The sequence below is a fragment of the Laetiporus sulphureus genome (assembly GCF_001632365.1).
Source record: "Laetiporus sulphureus 93-53 unplaced genomic scaffold LAESUscaffold_2, whole genome shotgun sequence".
Lineage (NCBI taxonomy): Eukaryota > Fungi > Basidiomycota > Agaricomycetes > Polyporales > Laetiporaceae > Laetiporus > Laetiporus sulphureus.
The window spans coordinates 319167-337640 of NW_024468511.1; the positions used below are offsets into that span (position 1 = coordinate 319167).

Genomic DNA, 18474 nt, shown 5'->3' on the forward strand with positions numbered 1-18474 from the left:
CGATCAAGCATTGCATCACGTGACTGGGTTTTCCCGAAGGTACTGACCGATGCCCGACCCTCGTCCGACCTGTCACGGTCACGGTCGGCGCTTACGGGCGCTTAGGCTCTATGCTTGGGCATTATTTCTATTTGTGGTAAATTAAGCGTGCTTGTCACGGCATCTTAGGGTCACAGAAGGTCACAGTTAAGTCGATTAGCACCGGACGCGATCACGAGATCCCCTAGGTTGCGTAGAACGAATCCGAGGACCGAATAGCAAGACATAGGTACAGGTCAAGCGAGGCGAGGGAAAGGTACACGGAATCCTGTCCGGCATGCATAACTACATCTGGCACTGAGTACACAAACTGGCGCAGGAAAACTGCTGGACGTTCTAGAAAATATGGAGCGAGAGTCGAGATAATCTTGTGCGAAGATGGCGATTGCGGGGACAAGGGATGTCATGATGACCGTGGACGACGGCGTAACTGTAGTTGTCGACAAATAGGACATGGGGTATGCAATAGGCCATAGTAAACATGGCATCGACGTGCCATATCCAGGATCACGGCGACGGCATGATGAAGGCGGACCGGGTTCAAGGATGAGAGTACGATGCTCGGGCTAAGGTCTGGATGATTCATAGACGGGACGGAATTTCTCCAGGGAAGGAGGGGGGGATAGGAGCTGCACGTTCAGGTTGATTTGGAGAGGAAAGTGAAGGCGAGACGGCATGACTGCAAAGGCAGTAATTGCCTATGCGGCAGCTTGCTCGGTTGGACGAGGCTGCTCATGTACCAGTTGTTTCGTCTTGAATGCCCTCTCAGCATCACTTGGAAATCGGCCTCCGACATAAGTAATACTGCATCTACGTGAGTTCAGTCAGGTATCCAGGAGATGAGGATGACGCACTTCAACATGTTCTTGTTATTCAGTTTAGGAAAACCGGCAAGGATCTCTGTGGAAAAGCTAACACGCTGTGAGTCATCCAACACAATACTGAATAGATCATAGTCTATGGAAACGTCTTGCAGCTCGGCAAAGTGTCCCTCAGCCAAAAGCTCATCGATCTGAATGCAGACCTCCGGATTCAATGCATTAAGCAAGGCATCTGTTTCCCATCCTGAATGGCCTCGTATGGAGAAATAGATATACTTGAGATCTTTTGATGATATTGTGTTGAGCAGAGGCAGCAGCACACTCTGGACAAACAGTGCAGCATCATCCATTTCTGAAGGGTGGATTTCCAGAATTAGTTTCTGCAGATTGACATTTGCTTCGAAGCTGATAGGGTGCACTTGAAAAGTATGAGCCAAGCTGTGCACGTAAAATTATTTTATTGCGTAATCACAGAGTAAGGGTTGGATGTCGCTATGGCCATCTTCCTCTGGTGCCCGGAAAATGAAATTTGCCCGCTTGAGCCTCGTGCCGGCGATCTTCAGGAGGTCTTGAGCGAAAGTAAGAGCCGCCGCAGAGACTTGCAGATGTAAGTCGAGTGTTTTGAGGGTAGCTTAATCCAGCAGACAGAGAAGAATATGTCCAATGCCTTCGAAGCACGACAGGTACAAGTCAAAATAAGTCACTGCCGTCAAAGGCATGCGGTGGCATTCAGGCGGTGGAGCCATGGACCTTGATGCGCTCCAGCGCAGATAATAGCAACGAAGGGACTGCAGACGAGGAAATGAACAGACGACCTGAAAGAAGGAGCTCGCCGATGGCAACATCACATTACGTAGCGACAGCGATGTGATATGACTGAATTCGGGCAAGCACCAAAAAGCCAAATTGCGCATAGAGCTTTGCTCGAAGCTGACGTCGAAGAAGTTGAGCAAGGCCAGCTTCGGAAGTTTCCCTGCCAGCGTTATGAGAATCGATGCCAACTCCGGACCAGTCACTTCGGTCTTCGAATTCCCTATCTGTAAGCTTCGCACACGGGCACCGAGGAGAGGTGTTTGCGTCAGTGACCTCGCACAGGCGATCGCCTGTTCGCGAGTGTGGAGCGCGAGCTCCTCGAAAAGGCCCGCGCGACTCTCGGCGTCGCCCTCGTTCAACAGAGTCGGCCTTTCCAAATATGGACTGAGATGGTCGATGATGCGCTCGCGGATTTCGGGCGCAAGCCGAGGCTGAGGGTTATTGACAGGCGGGGTAGCATTGGTGTCTACTGGAGCGGCCATGGCAGGATCGGACGGCTTGTGTCATTATATGAGCAAATGTCCGAGAATATGATTGTAGTTGCTCACAAATGAATCAAATGTGCGCGAGACGTGGCTTGTCAAAATGGAGAACGACGATGATATATATGTGCTGACATCACACAGAACCACAAGCGTTCAACGTTCAACGTTTCAACTAGTGTTGACACTCACACAGCCTTTTTGATGGCAGTTCGATCATCGCATAGCATCATCGCATATTATAAAAGACTTCATATTGTCTTGATTGCCCCCCTGGACCGTTCCAATGCCAAACGGTTATGCTGGGCGCATGTGAGAGAAGCAAAGCAAGTATCATGATTTATATGACTTGAGGGCACTGGTCGTGACGCGTGAAGGTTTGAACTCCCGAATGCATGGGTCCTGCAGGCGTGAGGCTTTAATATTGAATATTAAATATGAGAGCAACCGTGCAACAGTTGATTTGTCGACTTCAAGTCTTGCAAGCCCCTGAATGAAAGGTACTCGGAATAGATCAGAGCATTCTCGGCGGCTGTCTTGTGAAGATCGGGAACGGAACAAGCGCACCGTCACGTCCTGTGGCGGCGAGCTTCATTTTTTGCGGCGCGCTAGGACTAGTTCAACGGAAACATTTCTTCGAGCACAATGGCGCAGTACATCAATTCCTTCCACAGATGACCCAGAGTACAACTGAAAGCGACAGCAACGACGACGTCAAAGCACGGTGAACCGAGACATCCGGACGCCTTCAAGTCCGTAACGCATCCCACCCCGCATGAGCGGGAACTTCCACCATCTCCATATCATCATCCTCGTCACTATCCTCCGTCTCCTGCGTCGTCAGATGCATATTGACATCCTCGCTTGGCATGACGGGCACTGCAGGTCCACCTTCTCCCATATGCTCAAGATGCAATGAGTACGTCGAGGCACCCTCTGGCGACTGGCTCGGGCTCGATTCGACGCTCTTGCCCTTCTCCACTGCATCCTGCGCTTTGACATTTGACAGACTGGACGCGTCAACGTCCCCGGGACGCGCGACATGCACGAAGTCGGTCTCCTCTCCTTCATCGGCCTCTTCGCTATTAGCGATCTCCGCGAGCTGGGCGGCCAACAGCGCAAGCTGCGCCTGTAACGATGCCCGCTCTTCATCGGTTAGCGTAATACGTTGCCCACCGGCGCTTGACCTTGCGATTGCACTTTCATAAGCGCCAGTGAAGCCTATTCCAGTACTCGCACCGGCGGGTGCATATTGCGAGTTAGAAGCAGTAGCAGTAGCAGGAGTCCCTTGTTGCGGGGTATCTGCAGGGAGGTTGAAATTTATCGCCTCCAATATATGCTGTGCTGCCTCCCAAGCACTAGCATTGCTCGTGCCATCGGCACTATCTTTCTGATTCTCCTGAGATGCAGACTCTGTCGCCGGGTCTGACGAGGCAATCGTATATAGTGAAGAAGTTGCGAGAGTGGCCGTAGCAGGAATCGCAGAGGACGCCAATGTTGTGGTGCCAGGTTTGCCGATGATTGTAACGTCGTGCGAGGGGAACGCTGGGTATCCAGGAGTACCATACGACGGATAGCCCATTGGTGGATAGCCATAGGGATAGCCCGGATATGCCCCAGCCTGAGGTCCATTGGACTGGAGATAGGGAGGTTGCTGACGCTGTTGGTGGTGGTGATGCTGTAGGGGAGCGTTGGTGAATGGAGACGAAGGTGGCTGTGGTGGATGGTGCATAGCATATGTTGTCTGTGCCAACGTTTGTGGGCGGCGCGTCGTACGTTTCGACGTCTGTAGTACATTATAACACTGTGATGAGCACACAACAAGCACAACTGGCAGCCCGGACAGTTACGATTCGAGACTTACAGCGCCTCCCTCCCACGTCGAATTCAATCGATATCTCCCGCTCGGCCTCTTTTCCAGCCTGCCCCGCTTGTACGCTTTCTGGAGCGCCTGGCTCGCGCTCGGTCTGAAGTTCGTCTGTAACGGATAATGCGCCGCCATCCACGCGAACAGATCCTTGGGCGCCGCACCCTCAGGGTCTCCCGTGTCGAGCAACGCCTCCACAATCATCTCCTCGTACGACGGCAAATCGTCCGCCGGCGGCGGCGGGACAGGCACTTGCGAGGGCATCGAAGAGCTGGGCACAGAACCGGCGTGGGATGGGGACGAGTGAGAGTATGGATACGATGGGTACGGAGACTGGATGTGCGCGTGCCCTAGTACCGGCGAGAGGTAGCCAGGAGGAGGAGGATAGGCTGCATAGTGGAAAGGCGGAAGGTATCCGTTAGAGTGGGGTAACGGCGGCGCGTAATACGGTGTATGAGGGTATGCAGGCTGCTGTGTCTGAGGGCTGTAGCCGTATGGTGCGTAAGGGTATGGCGAATGGGGGTGAGTCTGCGCCTTCGTGGCGGGTTGGGACTGGGGCGTCGGCGCATCAGAGGTAGAGGCGGACGCTGTGGCAGACTGCGATGCTGTCGGAGGAGCAGGGGTAGAAGAGGCCACAGTCGAAGCAACAGATGTAGGGGTCTCTGGCGACTTTTGGGGAGGCTCAACTGCAGTGGTGGGTGCGTCCGTCTGAGGCTGCTGAGCTGCCTTCATGGATGCATCATCCACCAGAGAAGCCATCGGAGGCGCGACATCTCCGTTCATCGTCGGACGAGGCGGATGCACCTGCTGCGAGGATACATCAGCCGCAGCGCCGGCGGGGGCGGGTTGGGGTGCGAAGGGTGGGTCCACATTGGTAGGTATGACGATAGTGTTCGCGGGTGTGAGAGGCTCCTTCTTCAGAGCAAGAATGGCGGCTTCGAGGTCAGCGGGCCATACGGTGTTGCGCACCTGCGGCGGTACATGGGGCTCGAACGCGAGACATATCTCGATGATTTCCACTTGAGGCAAAACGCTCAGGTAGCTTCTCTTAAGGCTCTTCAGAGATTCGTCTGAAGACTCTAGATAGATCGAGAGTTAGGATGCTCTTTTGATGCCTGTATGTCATTATTCTCACAAACCTGGTGATAGTTGCGCTCCTTCGAGAGGAGGGCGGGGGGGTTCGCTCATCGTTTGCAGCTATATAGCGGCTGCACAGTTCCTCAACTCAAACTTTTCAGCCACCCGCGGACGAGCGTCTGACGTCTATGGGGGTCAACGACATTAATTACCCGCGTATTCGTTGCTATTCGTTGTGTCATAACACCCAATAACAACAATGTTGACTTCGGTCTTGTAATGCATACCATATTTATTAAAGTTCATCTCCCACAGACGCATCGTCTTAGTCTGCCGTCCATACCAATATATGCACTGGAGATACACATCAATGCCATAAGCCAGCAATTATGCGCTGCGACCGTAAACAGCTGGTGCCGGTGATCGTTCAACACAATAATCCCTCGGTCACAGTTCGGGCGACTGTTGTCTGATGAAAAGTTCAACGGCTTGTTTGAAGTCTCTCCACCAACAATCTCGAACGTCGCATTTTCGAGATCGCAGAACTCTGAGCACGACAGAGGTGAAGCGATATCCTCAATCCAAGCGGTCAGATCTCGCGGATGCGAGATTTATCATTCGGACAGGGCGACGGATCCAGAACACAATATTGAGGACACTGGGAGTCTTGATCCACGATACGAAGGTCACGACCTACGTGGGGAATCGTCTCTAAACTCCCCTCCCTGAAAATGCGAGACTGAAGCCAACGGGGCTATGGAGCAATGTAATCCGAAAATGTGTAGGCCAGTGCACTTGCAAAAACCGCAGTTCACGCCTGAAGCGGCCCAGTCCTCTACAACCGCCTTTGCTGCAAATTCTGTAGCGATGAGAGTTCCGGAAGCGGCTGTACAGGTGGGAACCCACAAAATAGTAACGACGTGTGAGTTCGAGCACCTCTATGTTGTTGAATTCACGAAGGATGTCGGGAAACAAAAACGGCCCGTCGACTTTGATCCCACCGACCTGGCCATCATGGAGGCAGCGAACGGACGTTGCGAGCGGAGAGAGCGGCGAAAGTGAGGGGGGGGGGGGCAATCATACCGAAATTGATGATCCTCAATCTATCGCTGCGCGCATTCCTTCACGATTCGTCCAGCGCCGTCGTCTCCTGCGCTATCCGAGCATCAAGTCTGAGAGCGTCTGGGAGCTGCTTCTTGAACAGGAGTGAGTACGTTTCTGATCTCTTGCGACCTGAGAAAACCAGAGATAACCCTGGATTGAGCCGTGCAGCTATGCAATTGCTCCATGACATGAAAAAGAACGAGCCGACGCTCAGGAAGGAGCTTACGAAGGAGCCGGTGACGAGGATTGCATCGGCAAGGAGAACACTGATTTGGTTGCAGGGCTCGGAGGAAGAAAATATTTCTCATATCGCATTTTGCGGCGAGGGGTCTGCACCTATATAATGACCTGAGCAAGGCAATGCACCTCATCATACCTTGCCATGTCGGGACTCTTGAGGATAGTCAATATCAGAAGCGTTTTCGTGGGTTCTTGAACTACTCGGTCAGTATCGAAACGGAATCGGATACCGACTCAGGCCTGGGATACGGGTGCGCGCCAACCAGATAGAGCAAACGAAAAACAATGTCCGCATGGGCAATGGTTTGTTGGGTGTGACCATCCAGAGTCCGAACTCCCGCAGCGCTAGTGCGAGGCGGGAGGAGGCGGGGCACTACCGCATATGGAAAACAAGGGTGGCTGTGCAGTCCGGTTACCAAGCCACCGCGCGCCGTTGCATTTCGAATTTAATCTGGTGAGGCGGGATAATTCGAAATTGGCGGAATATCATTCGTAGTACCCATCTAATTAGAGTACCCTCGTTACGCTGGATTGTCCAGAGGCAGGACGAATATTGACTGTATAATGGTTGTGGCTGGGGTACTCATGCGAGATCTTTGAAAAAATTCCAAGCCTTCATGCATTCGTGCTTCAAGCAACATTCTACAATCGGTGAATGGTGTCATTGCAATGATAGTCTGCTGCCCACGAATCAAAAAGTGATCAGCTAGTTAAGCAGAAACTAGTCAGAGGCGGCTTACTTTCCTACGGTACTCGTACGAGCCCGATAGCATTCGTAAATCAGTAGACACCACAATAGCAACATCCAACTGCACCGTGATCATTATGCCGTGGAGCACAGGCGGAATATTGCGAATGTGAGTTCCCCGGACGCTCGGCAAGGGCAGCTGGATGTAACCCGCGAGCATCATTATCCAGAATTGTATAAGCGGTCGAAGGCAACATGAATGCTGATATCGCGATAACAAACGAGGCGAGAGGCAGGACAGACGAAACGGCTAGAACTTGCACGGTGTTCCTAAAATTCCAAGCTCGAACTAGCAGTGGGATGAGCATGGACCAAAATAGGACATGATAATATCCAGCCGAACTTGACCTGGTCGACAGGTCTCACCCGTTGACATTCCTGCAGGAGGATTCAGAGCATGCCAGCATACTGATACAAGACGAGATGTCTAAGATCGTTGTGGATCGTACGCAGATGGCGAAACGACATTCACAGAAGAGCACAGAGCATGGCAAAACCCGCGCACAAACCCACTCGGAAACCAGCAAGACAATCAGAGCGAGCTAGAAGACGCGGTACTTTCGTTAGCGTCCACGCCATAGGAGAACACATGTACGAGCTCGAGAAGATCGCACCAGGAGTACAGCAATGCTCAAGACGAACAAGAAGCGCTATATCCGCGACGCACCCTAGAAGATTGCAGGGCATACCGGACGGTGACGAGCTTCTATGCGTCACCACAACATACGAGGCGTCAATCTATCAATGGCAATATATTAGATTCAGGGGCTTCAAACGGTTATCAAGAAGGCCTAGGGGAGACGCTCATTGGAAGGTTACCTCTTGAGGGAGACGGTCTCTTCGCTGAGAGCGCTGATCGTCCGTTATGGCAGTGAATGTAAGAAGATGAAAGTCTCGCGCGCGGCTGCGCGATGCGACCCTTGTTGACAGATATCCAGATAACCATCGCCTTCTCAGGAGCAGGGTTCGAAGGAGTCGCATACACTCCACTGAGGTTTGCTAGCTCCTCCTTGGGCTCTCGGAGCATAACTGAATAAATGCAGGGTGGAGATGGCTCATTCAGCTCCACAGCACCCCAATCGCACGATTATAATCGGTGAAGGCGCGAGTACGTGATGATAACCGACGTCGCCACCAGTATCAATACGATACAAAAATAGCGCGTGGGCGCGTGAACGAGACGGAGTTGAATGAGAAGTGGCTCAGGAAAGCAAGAGTACTCTGTATGCTTCGGAGCACCTGCCAGCTCAGCTCATCACGCGTCCACGGATCCTGCCAGGGCCCACGTCAAGGATCGGGCACGAGTGCAGTTAACGTTAACCGCCAGAACAGATACGGTAGAGGTCCGAGCAGGAAGATGCGAAGGCGGCTCTGGCGCGTGAACGCGCCGATAACAAGCGTGCTGTGCAGGATGCCGTATCTTCCACTGCCATTTCGGATATATCCCGCATCTGTCGCGCCCGCGATAGGCGAGAAATAGGACGAGTAGCATGAAAGAGGAAGGTGATGCCAGAGATAGAGCTGTGAGCGACCTTCGCGAATTCGAAGCGCGAGCACGCGCGCGCCGTGTCGTCAAGCTGAAGGCTGTCAGGAACGAAAACCCCGCTTGGACGAATAAAGTGACGACGGCCACTACAAATTCGCTGCGCTTCAAAAGGGTATTGCATGTGTGTTTTTGCTTGAAGGACCCCCAAAATCCCACCGATGACGCGTTGAGTGATCGAATGTGTGAAATGTGCTTGAAAAATGCTGATGGATTTACGATGCGGGCGACAGTGAGCTGTTTTGTCACTGGACGCCACCACGGCCTTCCGAGCATCGCGCTTGACACACGCTCGTGTCCGCCGAGTGGTTTGGGGCGCGTACATTCGCGGAACTTAGGTCTCTTCTAGCGTCCGAGTGGTCCGACAGGGAAGACGAATGTGGATCAGAGCCTTCAGAGATGTCTATGCAGTGTCAGGCTTGGAAGGTGAGAGTCAGGACGCCCACTGATCCGGGGGGCGGCATTGACGGCACTCTTTGCAATACCGTGTGCAATTGCCCCACCGACGTTCGGCTCTTCCGCTCACCCTCATTCGAAGTCGCTTGCGATTCGCCAGTGAAATCACCCTGGACGAAAGCACAATGTCATAAACATGGCAATCCGATGGTGGCAAGCGAGAAGCTTCGTGTGATGGAGCATCGATGTGCAGAGTTCTTCGCGTTGGGAACGCGCTAGCGTATCTGCGCCACTGCAGCGCGGAATGCACCCCAAGATAACCAATGCTCGTCATGGACGGTTTTGCAAGTGGACCAGGCGGCGATTGAAGGCGGCTTATGGGAGACATTGCGGTCAGGATCGTCATATCGACAGAGCAGGATTGACTGGAGAGGTCGGAGAGTTGCCATTTCCAGGCGTGGGCGCTCGAGAGCCATTAGCGCCACCGCTCCGCTCTGCAGTGTAAGCGTTCACGCTGAAATCATAGCTCGACGTCGCCTCTTCGGTGTGGCGTCTCGCGAGTGGCTCGCCTTGGCGTCTTTGTATAGCCTCATGGAGGGTTGCGAGTACGTGGCGAGAAGCCTTCTGACAACGATATACTTAGTGTATCTTCTTAGCGGACACTTGTTTCATCGCGTGTGATCGCGTCACTTGGCTGCCGCGCACATTCACACACGTCGCGACGGCAGTGGGCAACGGTAAGGATGGAAGGACCCTCAAAGATAAATGGGCGGCGGTCGTGGAGCGGGCTGATTGCCGGAGAACCCCCGATTTGGCGGGCGTAGAAGGTGTTGCCTTTTACAACTCAACGCCTGCATCGATACCTCGGATTTTTGGCCACTGCGCCCCAAAAAGGAAATGCCGAACAAGACTGCGCCGCGCTTCGGTCGCCTTCACAATTGTGCCGTCCGCCGCTTTCAGCGCCACCCCATTTCCTAACCCTCGGAGCGCCTTTCTTCCAGAAGCGACCCTCCAAATTTTGTGTTGGACTATCTGTCACGGCCTTGACAAAGCCTCGCATGATTCTTTTCCACTCCCATTTGTATATAATGGCCCGTGCTCGAACTCGCTATCCTCATCCGCTGCACTCAGTCGAATTCGAAACATACCCGAACCGATATAAAAGACCATTCGGATTCTGCACCCTCTCCACCGTTGCACGGACTTGCCATCACCCATACCTTCATCATCCCCTCACTCTCCGCCTTCATTCTCAGTCATCATGTCTTTTGAGAACAACCAGAAGACTTTCTACGCCGATGCCGTCCTCTTTGACATGGTACGTCGATGGTTGATTTCTCTTTATCCAACTCGGTCCTCACAACGTGTTCTCTAGGACGGTACTCTCACAGACTCCATCTCCGCCGTTGAGGCTGCATGGGGCAAGGTCGCAAAGGACATCGGGCAGGACCCGGCCTACGTGATCGCTGCGACACACGGCAAACGCGCTGTGGACAACCTCGCGCAGTTCAAGCCCCACATCAAGTCGCACGAGATGGACGACGAGGTTCAGGCATTCGAGGAGTCCATCCTATACTTCGCCGATGCGTACAACATGCACGGCCCTGGCTCTTGCCAGAACTCTCCTCTCGCGTCCCCTGCTGCCTCCGGCGCAACCACACCCGCCCTCACCCCTGGCGCGTCGAACCCCTCATCGCGCAACTCATCCCGAGCGTCGTCGTTCGCCGGCGGCCTCAGCAACCTCACCGCATTCCGCCGTCGCCCATCATTCCTCCACCGTGTCAGCAGTCTGCTCGTGATGTCTGGCACAGACCGCGCTCGTGTCGCAGATGTGACGGTGGACGAGGACGAGGAGAGCATGTTCGAGCAGGAGAAGGGGAAGGAGGAGAAGATCCACCAGTTGGAGGCGTGGCAGCTGGAGGCGACCGCTGTCGACCGCTCTGTCCGCATCCTCCCTGGTGTGAAGAGGATGATCTCGTCCATCCCTGAGGGACGGTATGCTGTTGCTACTTCAGGTGCTAAGACATATGGTGCGTACAATTTTCTTCCCTTGTCTGCATGACCTGGCGCTGACCTATATCGTCCTCCAGCGTACGGTTGCATGACCCGTGTCGGCATCACCCCACCCCCCGTCACCATCACTGCCGATGACAAGCGCCTCAAGGCCGGCAAGCCCGCCCCCGACCCCTTCCTCCTCGCCGCCAAGTGCCTCGGCTACGACGCGAAGAAATGCGTCGTCTTTGAGGACTCGCCCTCGGGCATCAAGGCTGGCGTTGCCTCCGGTGCGACAGTCATCGCCGTCTGCACGTCACACGAGCGTTCGAAGATCGAGAACTGCGGCGCGCACTATCTTGTCGAGAACATGGAGCGGATCAAGTGCGAGCCGGTCACCGTTGACGGCCAGCTCAAGCTCAGGTTCACCGTCTCCGAGTGAGCGCACGCTGGTTCGTGCGCCGCTTGAGAGGATCCGGACTCCGGTGAGGTGTGGATGGAGGAGGTGTATGTGTAGCCGTAGCGTTCTCGATGCATCTTTTATGACATTTATCACGACACCTACCATGATATTCGCTTTCGCGTACACTGCTGGATAGTGTACATCTCATTATTGTACTGTACAATACCATAGACGCATTTCCTTCCCAATGCATGATGCCTTGCATCTTATCAAATCCTTCGTGTGATCATCCATAAATAAGTCATGTCCGTGTCCTCAAGAGCGGCTGGCATGGCACGACGCGCTCTGAGTGTACGTTAGTGTCACTGGGTCGCGACAAGCATGTGACACGCGACTCATTATCCTGTGACTTGACCGCGACGCGTCTCGCTGCAAGTAAGGCGCGAACGTTAACTCTTTCCGCCATCTTGCTACGGTTCTTTGACGTCCATCCCGCCGATATACAGGTGAGTTATTCTGGCGACTCCTCTGTCGCGGAGACAGGAGCAATCGGCTTACTCAGCGGGCCACTCTACCTGGACGATACCCTGCTTCGACTACCTTGATTAATCGGAAGAGCTCACCACGACTTCAACCCGCACACACCAGCATAAGTTCGTCTCAAGGCCATCTATCATGCAGCAAAGTACCGAAAACAGCTCTGTCGCTGGAGCAGACAGCGACGACGACTTTGATTGGGAGGAGGTCGTCGTCCCTCAGCAAGAGCAAGTTCAGGAGCTGCCCGCCGTACCGGACGCTTGGCAGGATGACATCCAGGAAGGCCCGTCGGAGAAGCCGCATATCGAGATCACAATACAGACTCAGAAGAGGGTAAAGAAGGGCACTCCGAAGTAGTATTGCTGCTTGGTCCGTAGAGATGCTACTGAGGTGCTCAATGTGCATGTAGGAAGAACCCTCAAGCTGAGAAACTGTACGCTGAGCGCCTGGCTCGCCTGACATGCCACCAGCTGCATACTGTAGCCCTCCTGGCGAACGCTCGCATACGAGACAAATGGATTAACGATCCTCTCCTGCATGTACGTCTTATCCATGCAACACCCCATTACTGTCTTTCATGCGTCTCTCCTACAGCATATTAACAATCTCTCACCATAGGCACGACTTATGTCTCTCACGCCCCTCCCTTTGCAGAATGCCTTCGCGACGATCATCAGGTCGCGCTATCCCGACGCCGCGCAGCGCGGGCGCATGTTCGAGGCAGCGATCGTGCGTCTCACGGAGTGGTGGAGCAGCAGCTTCCGGGTCATGCCCACGGGCCACCTCCGGAACCGCACCTTCGACGAGGTGCAGCGGACGCTCTCCGCGGACCCGAAGGGCAAGGGCAAGGCTCGGGCACGCGACGAGGACGACGAGGACGATGACGATGGGGAGCGGATCCGCAGCGAGAAGAGCCTGATGAAGCACGCGTTGATGATGCGCGGATCGAGGGATACCAGCGCGCAACTGTTCACGGCGCTTTGCAGGGCGCTCGGGATCCCCGCTCGCCTCGTCGTCAGCTTGCAGAGCGTGCCGTGGCAGGCTGGCGTTGGGAAGCCCAAATCCCCTGCGAAGAAGAGAGAGAAGGATAACGGCAAGGGAAAGGCCAAGGCCAAGGCGGAAGAGGACGAGGATGAAGATGATATGGATATGGAGGAAGTCGCTATCCCGGAGTCGCCGGCTGTCGTCGATGGTACTGTAGAGAAGGGGAAGTCCAGCGACATCGAAGTGTTTCCGGGGAATGGACAGCGTCTCGACGGACGTACGTCCACACCGATCAATAATGGAGCGCCAAAAGGCAAAGGGAAGACGCCGCCTGTTATCAAGCTGCGAAAATCTCATGGTCGCAAGTTGGGCTCGTCCTCAGTGCAAAGAGCCCCAGCCCGTACGTTGTCGTTCCCGTTTGTGCTTTCGCATGCCGTTTGACCGACTATATGCGCATATTGCATCTCCCATAATGAACATCCAGGCGAACGCACCCCGGACCCGACCCTCACACCTCCTGTATTCTGGACCGAAGTCTTCTCTCGAGCGGATGCACGCTGGCTCCCAGTCGACCCCATACGATGCATCATCAGCAAACGCAAGGCCTTCGACCCGAACCCGAACCCCAACGCACCCATCAAGCCGGACCGCACTCGGCCGCTGAAAGTCGAGAACCGGATGGTGTACGTCGTGGCGTTCGAAGAAGATGGTTTTGCGCGAGACGTCACGCCGAGATATGCGAGAGAGTATGGTGCGAAGGTGGCGAAGGTGCAGCAAGGCGGGAAGGGGAGGAAGGAATGGTGGGAGAGGATTGTGCGAATGGTGAACAGGCCGTATAGACTGGTGAGCGCGTCCGATGATTCTCAGTTTAAGAATTCTCTTGACATCCGATGGTGTGTCGATCATAGCATAGAGACGACCTGGAGGATGACGAACTGCACACTCATCAAATAACGGAAGGAATGCCTACCACTATGATTGGCTTCAAAGACCATCCATTGTGAGGCTACTGCAACGATTGGCTCGGCTGTCCACTGACTGACATCTTATAGATACGTGTTGGGTCGACATCTTAAGCGAGACGAGGTCGTTCATCCTGTTGTCGAACTGGGCAAGTTCCGAGGAGAGCCTGTCTATGCGCGGTCCTCGGTGCTATCGTTGAAGACTGCCGAGAACTGGATGCGCCAGGGCCGCAAGGTGCGCGAAGGCGCTCAGCCGATGAAGTGGGTCAAGCAGCATGCTATGACCGTCAACAAGCAACGCGCGATAGAGATGGCGCTGGACGCACGGAGAGAAAGGGCTGCCCAAGGCCTGCCAGAAGCCGAGGGTTTTGGGAGCGAGGACGGCGTGATGCAGGGGCTGTATGCTGAGAGTCAGACTGAGCTCTGTATACCTGAGCCAGTCGTCAATGTGAGTCAGGCTCTCCGATCTACTGTGCTGCCAATGTCGGTCTGCTCATATGATATCCTTAGGGCAAGATACCGAGGAATGACTTTGGCAACATCGATCTATATGTGCCATCTATGCTCCCCGCAGGCGCAGTACATATTCCATGTGAGCGTTTTCCTGCGGTTGCAGACCGCTCAAGTTGTTGCTTACGTGCGATGTTTTAAGACAAAGGCACGGCTAAAGTTGCACGGCAATTAGGGTTTGACTATGCGGAAGCCGTGGTATGATTGCTCCACTTGTCATTCCGGCGATACGCTCAGTCCGTCTATCTGCAGACCGGTTTCGAATTCAAGAAACGACAGGCTTTCCCTGTCATTACCGGCATTGTCGTGGCAGCGGAGAACGAAGAAGCCGTGCTCGAGGTGCGTCTGACAATCCGCCATGCGCTAGCGTGTGCACTGATGTCCAACTTGACACTGGCCTGCTTAATGAACGCAGGCTTATTGGGAAGCCGAACACGATGCCGAACAGAAAAGACGTGCGAAACGGGAGGAACAGGTCATCAAACGATGGACTAAACTGATACAAGGGCTTCGAATCCGGCAACGACTGCAAGAACAATATGCACACCCAGACCAGCGTGGGAGCTCGCCTGCTGTTGCCGTTGACGAGGTTCGGACTTGCCGCCGCAGGCTCAATTCATTATCTAGTGTGACTAGACCCTGACGCTAATGTTTGAACAGGAGCCCCAGCAGCAGCAGGGAGGTTTCCTCACAGGGGCAGATGACGTCGTGCAGCCTTACACGCTGCCAAGAAATTTCCATCCGCACACATCCACTACTATATCCTTGGCTGCGAGCAGGGAGGAATCCATGGACCGATTAGATGCCAATATGATGGAGGAGATTCCTTCAGAAACCCCTAGCGCCCTTCAACAATTCGACGAGGAGGACGAGGAGGAAGGAATGGAAGAAGTGGAGGTGCCGCACTCGACGTGGAAACAAGCAGAGCTGCCGGAAGAACGAATACCGAAGACTATACTTGAGCTCGTAGAAGATGCCGCAAGGCAAGAAGAAGTACCTCTCAGCGGTGGACAGAAAGAAGTGCAAATGAAGTCTGAATTAGAGCCGGTCGCAAGATCCACTAGGGCAGCAGCGAAACAAATGGCCGCCTTTAGCAATGGAAGAATGACGCCTGAGAAGACGACAATGCCAACCAGGACGTCGAGAGTCGCTGCTCGCGGGACAAGAAAGCGCACGAGAGAAGACGACGCCGATTCAAATCCAGGAATGGAAGAAGAAAACGTCCCCTCGACTCGCGGTTCGCCTGCAAAGCGTGCGAAGAAAGCCGCTCCTTCTGTGCCTCCTTCGACAAGAGTTTTGCGCACACGCACGTCCAAAAGTGCGAGTAAGATTCAAGAGGAGGTGGAGATGGAAGACGCATATCGGCGAGCGACCTGCAATTAGATATAGCCAGAATAATATGCCTGAGTCGTATCAGTATATGTAGCTCAAGAGATGACCGCTGTATCGCTACTATGTGTATCCTAGATGCTCTAAATGAGCTCAAATTCCTCGTATATGTCGTCCAACGGCTTACCTCTGCTGGCATATTTACATCAACGGCGCTCGTTTCTTCCGTCGTATCCGCAGGAGTCTCGCCGGTCGGTGCCCCCTGTGGCATTGGCAGCAGACACGCGAAGGTGAGGTAGGACGTGTGTCCTCGGACTTCAGGGAATGCCTTCGACAGGCTCATTTTGGTCAATGGCAGCGGCTCAGCAGCATCGAGCGACGACTCAGCCAACTGCAGCTCCTCCTCCGACACCACCAGCGTGTTCTCCGACGGGGTCGGCGCCTGCTCCTCGTCATCCATCTTCGGTCTCTTGCCCCCGACGGGGTCGGCATCGGAGTCGTGCTCAGCATCATCGGCGCGCTTGCGCTTGTTCGCGGCGGCAGCGCGTGATTGGGCGATCTGCCGAAGGCGTTTATCCTCCCGGCGCTGCTCGGTTTTTTTGAGTTTCGCGCTGATGGCGCTGATTGGGAGTGGCGGAGGGACGGAGTCAACCTGATGCGGGCGCGAGAGCGTTTCATACATGGTGATGTCTGCGTGGGGGCAGGCCGGAGATCAGCATGGGGCGCGGCGGAGGGGAGAAACGCAGGTGCGGTGTCGTACCAGTGAAGCCTGCATCGTTCAGCGCGTTGACGGTGCGCAGGACTTGTTCCATGCACGGGCTGAAGCAGCATATGCGCGCTATCCGGTCTTTCTGCCATCAGCCGGGCGATCAGTCGCCATCGCAGGCGAGACGAGATCGCAGCTGATCTGGACTCACTCGTAATGCTTTCTTGGCGTGATCTACCGCTTCCCATGGGGCGGGAAGATCTAGGAAGACTGGAAGAGTGCAGTACGAGTAAAGACCCGGTTTAGGTGGGAGGACTCGCAACGTACCTGCGTCGACGGTGTCTGTGACGGTGAAGCCGTCCTTGCAGACGTTGCGGTGTGTCAGGGTGACGATGTCATCCATTCCATGCCGTGTGAACTCCTCTCTGTAAGCGAACCAACTGTCAGCCGTCATCTCAAGCAGATGTTGATCGCTGATCGTGACAGAGGATTCGATTACGGGCATCCTTGCCGCTTTCATAATCGCTCTCTGCCCGAGACGACACGTCTCGAGGGTGCTTGTCGATTTTGAAACAACAAAATGGCTATGGAATGGACGTACCTCGCTTTGTTGGCGCGGGCCTCGTGAAACTCATATGACCACAGGTGCCCTGTGGGACCTATTGTCCGAGCGACGGAGTGAGAGAAGGAACCAGAGCCCGTGCCTGAGGCAACACAACATCAGAGGCTGAGCATGGATGCATAGTTCTTGGGAAAGTGGGTTGGCTCACCTGTTAAATTAAGAGGTCAATCACAGCATTAGTGCGAACGACGAGCAAGTAGCAAGCGGAGAGCCTGATGTTTGCGGACATCTCGGTGGTGGCGTTGCCACATTAATAACGGAGGATGACCGGTATGATAACAACATTGCGATCGGAGATGGACTATGGATGAATCGCCAAGCCGCTATGAGCGTGAACGAGACAAGCCCCGATGCTGCTGGCGGGATCGTAGAGTGCAATCGATCGCCCATGCAGTTGGAAACGTCGACAAACTTGAATTCAATGGCGAGAATAACGTCTCCCGAGAAAAATTGGCAGAATGTATGCACGTACCAGCCTCGATGACACGGCTGCCGGGCTTGATATTGAGCCATGAGCAGACAAAGGCAATGTCAGCGAGGTAGAGGATTTGCGTACGGTGCGGCAGGGCGAGCGTCCAGAGCTCCGGCGTCGGGCGGAGGACGTGTATGAAGCCCTTGCCGTTGCGAGAACCTATCTTGGATCCATAGGGCACGCCGACGAGGTCAGAGTGGCGGTAGACACCGAACTTGCTGTTGAACTCTTTTCCTGGAGTGATCACGAGCGGTTGGAGGAGCTCTCTCGTCTAGAGGCGCAGCAGTCAAGCATGTGGCGAATTAAATGTATGGAGTTGCGCCTCACAAGCCATACGATAACCAGATCTCCGGCGGCAATATCACGCGCGGTTGACCACATATCAGGCTGGGAATGTTGGAGTCTCAGGCTTCCGCGTACGCGCGGTTTACGTCCAGGTGAGAGTTCGTGCAAGTTGCAGGGAGGTTTTACCGAGATTTGAAGGTTGAGGAGAACTCGGGTAGTAGGGAATCTGAGGGATTTGAAATGGCGGGATTGAGTTTGCGAATCGGTGAGTGTGGGAAGATTTGGCTCTGCGCGTTGGATCTAGGCGCGCGGGCACCGCTCAGCTGGACGAGCCATAACGTACCCAATTACTTCCGCTCAGTGTTCTGACGCCAGCAGCTGGGACAGCACACCCTGCACGCGGTCCGTCACCGACCCTGGTCCACCCTTCCCCGTCGACGGCTCCGCTGGCGGGCCTCCAGCTTTTCCGGCCAATTTGACGTGTCTCGCGAGAGAGACTGGAATGTTCCCAGCTGGCTCAACCCAGATTATTTATTGTTGAA

General features: G+C 54.4%; 9 protein-coding genes across 9 annotated transcripts; 4 read left to right on the forward strand and 5 right to left on the reverse strand.

Annotated features, from left to right (window-relative positions):
• Positions 1 to 632: 632 nt before the first annotated feature.
• Positions 633 to 1378, reverse strand: LAESUDRAFT_154292 (uncharacterized protein). Its single transcript, XM_040901378.1, has 3 exons — positions 1333 to 1378; positions 894 to 1278; positions 633 to 843 (listed from the first exon to the last, which is right to left on the reverse strand). The coding sequence occupies exons 2-3, from the start codon at positions 1208 to 1210 to the stop codon at positions 738 to 740; spliced, it is 423 nt and encodes a 140-aa protein (XP_040769484.1). The 5' UTR covers positions 1211 to 1278; positions 1333 to 1378; the 3' UTR covers positions 633 to 737.
• LAESUDRAFT_154305 (uncharacterized protein) lies at positions 1330 to 2470 on the reverse strand. The gene is made up of 2 exons (XM_040901379.1): positions 2222 to 2470; positions 1330 to 2170 (listed from the first exon to the last, which is right to left on the reverse strand). The coding sequence occupies exon 2, from the start codon at positions 2153 to 2155 to the stop codon at positions 1493 to 1495; it is 663 nt and encodes a 220-aa protein (XP_040769485.1). The 5' UTR covers positions 2156 to 2170; positions 2222 to 2470; the 3' UTR covers positions 1330 to 1492.
• Positions 2471 to 2903: 433 nt separating this feature from the next.
• On the reverse strand, positions 2904 to 5238 carry LAESUDRAFT_808802 (uncharacterized protein; the record flags this gene model as incomplete). Its single annotated transcript, XM_040914095.1, has 3 exons — positions 5162 to 5238; positions 4020 to 5101; positions 2904 to 3941 (listed from the first exon to the last, which is right to left on the reverse strand). Exons 1-3 carry the CDS (start codon positions 5208 to 5210, stop codon positions 2904 to 2906), a joined length of 2169 nt encoding a protein of 722 aa, XP_040769486.1. The 5' UTR covers positions 5211 to 5238.
• A 185-nt stretch (positions 5239 to 5423) lies between these two features.
• LAESUDRAFT_775794 (uncharacterized protein) lies at positions 5424 to 6932 on the forward strand. Its single transcript, XM_040913824.1, has 4 exons — positions 5424 to 6157; positions 6238 to 6305; positions 6372 to 6531; positions 6682 to 6932. Exons 1-4 carry the CDS (start codon positions 5856 to 5858, stop codon positions 6899 to 6901), a joined length of 750 nt encoding a protein of 249 aa, XP_040769487.1. The 5' UTR covers positions 5424 to 5855; the 3' UTR covers positions 6902 to 6932.
• A 574-nt stretch (positions 6933 to 7506) lies between these two features.
• Positions 7507 to 8309, reverse strand: LAESUDRAFT_154353 (uncharacterized protein). Its single transcript, XM_040901380.1, has 3 exons — positions 8011 to 8309; positions 7806 to 7929; positions 7507 to 7733 (listed from the first exon to the last, which is right to left on the reverse strand). Exons 1-3 carry the CDS (start codon positions 8170 to 8172, stop codon positions 7660 to 7662), a joined length of 360 nt encoding a protein of 119 aa, XP_040769488.1. The 5' UTR covers positions 8173 to 8309; the 3' UTR covers positions 7507 to 7659.
• Positions 8310 to 8681: 372 nt separating this feature from the next.
• On the forward strand, positions 8682 to 9635 carry LAESUDRAFT_710397 (uncharacterized protein; the record flags this gene model as incomplete). Its single annotated transcript, XM_040906763.1, has 3 exons — positions 8682 to 8966; positions 9041 to 9160; positions 9384 to 9635. 3 exons carry the CDS (start codon positions 8682 to 8684, stop codon positions 9633 to 9635), a joined length of 657 nt encoding a protein of 218 aa, XP_040769489.1.
• A 756-nt stretch (positions 9636 to 10391) lies between these two features.
• On the forward strand, positions 10392 to 11564 carry LAESUDRAFT_754392 (HAD-like protein; the record flags this gene model as incomplete). The annotated part of the gene is made up of 3 exons (XM_040911879.1): positions 10392 to 10448; positions 10506 to 11160; positions 11221 to 11564. 3 exons carry the CDS (start codon positions 10392 to 10394, stop codon positions 11562 to 11564), a joined length of 1056 nt encoding a protein of 351 aa, XP_040769490.1.
• Positions 11565 to 12200: 636 nt separating this feature from the next.
• On the forward strand, positions 12201 to 15901 carry LAESUDRAFT_641832 (Rad4-domain-containing protein; the record flags this gene model as incomplete). Its single annotated transcript, XM_040903695.1, has 12 exons — positions 12201 to 12415; positions 12472 to 12601; positions 12681 to 13234; positions 13280 to 13446; positions 13531 to 13889; positions 13955 to 14046; positions 14099 to 14456; positions 14519 to 14600; positions 14661 to 14716; positions 14771 to 14857; positions 14934 to 15146; positions 15188 to 15901. 12 exons carry the CDS (start codon positions 12201 to 12203, stop codon positions 15899 to 15901), a joined length of 3027 nt encoding a protein of 1008 aa, XP_040769491.1.
• Positions 15902 to 15945: 44 nt separating this feature from the next.
• LAESUDRAFT_808805 (tRNA methyltransferase complex GCD14 subunit) lies at positions 15946 to 18144 on the reverse strand (the record flags this gene model as incomplete). Its single annotated transcript, XM_040914096.1, has 8 exons — positions 17975 to 18144; positions 17648 to 17918; positions 17155 to 17257; positions 16881 to 16978; positions 16765 to 16823; positions 16608 to 16698; positions 16035 to 16537; positions 15946 to 15981 (listed from the first exon to the last, which is right to left on the reverse strand). Exons 1-8 carry the CDS (start codon positions 18026 to 18028, stop codon positions 15946 to 15948), a joined length of 1215 nt encoding a protein of 404 aa, XP_040769492.1. The 5' UTR covers positions 18029 to 18144.
• Positions 18145 to 18474: the final 330 nt, after the last annotated feature.

Excerpts from the sequence above, each read along its gene's own strand:
- LAESUDRAFT_154292 (XM_040901378.1), bottom strand. The coding sequence starts at position 1,210 with ATGGATGATGCTGCACTGTTTGTCCAGAGTGTGCTGCTGCCTCTGCTC. Across the intron at positions 844-893 it reads AATAACAAGAACATGTTGAA|TATTACTTATGTCGGAGGCC; the intron begins GTGCGTCATCCT and ends ACGTAGATGCAG.
- LAESUDRAFT_154305 (XM_040901379.1), bottom strand. The coding sequence starts at position 2,155 with ATGGCCGCTCCAGTAGACACCAATGCTACCCCGCCTGTCAATAACCCT.
- LAESUDRAFT_775794 (XM_040913824.1), top strand. The coding sequence starts at position 5,856 with ATGGAGCAATGTAATCCGAAAATGTGTAGGCCAGTGCACTTGCAAAAA. Across the intron at positions 6,306-6,371 it reads GAGCTGCTTCTTGAACAGGA|CTATGCAATTGCTCCATGAC; the intron begins GTGAGTACGTTT and ends TGAGCCGTGCAG. Across the intron at positions 6,532-6,681 it reads ATCGCATTTTGCGGCGAGGG|GCCTGGGATACGGGTGCGCG; the intron begins GTCTGCACCTAT and ends ATACCGACTCAG.
- LAESUDRAFT_154353 (XM_040901380.1), bottom strand. The coding sequence starts at position 8,172 with ATGCGACTCCTTCGAACCCTGCTCCTGAGAAGGCGATGGTTATCTGGA. Across the intron at positions 7,930-8,010 it reads GAGACCGTCTCCCTCAAGAG|ATTGACGCCTCGTATGTTGT; the intron begins GTAACCTTCCAA and ends TGCCATTGATAG. Across the intron at positions 7,734-7,805 it reads TGAGCATTGCTGTACTCCTG|CTCGCTCTGATTGTCTTGCT; the intron begins GTGCGATCTTCT and ends CGCGTCTTCTAG.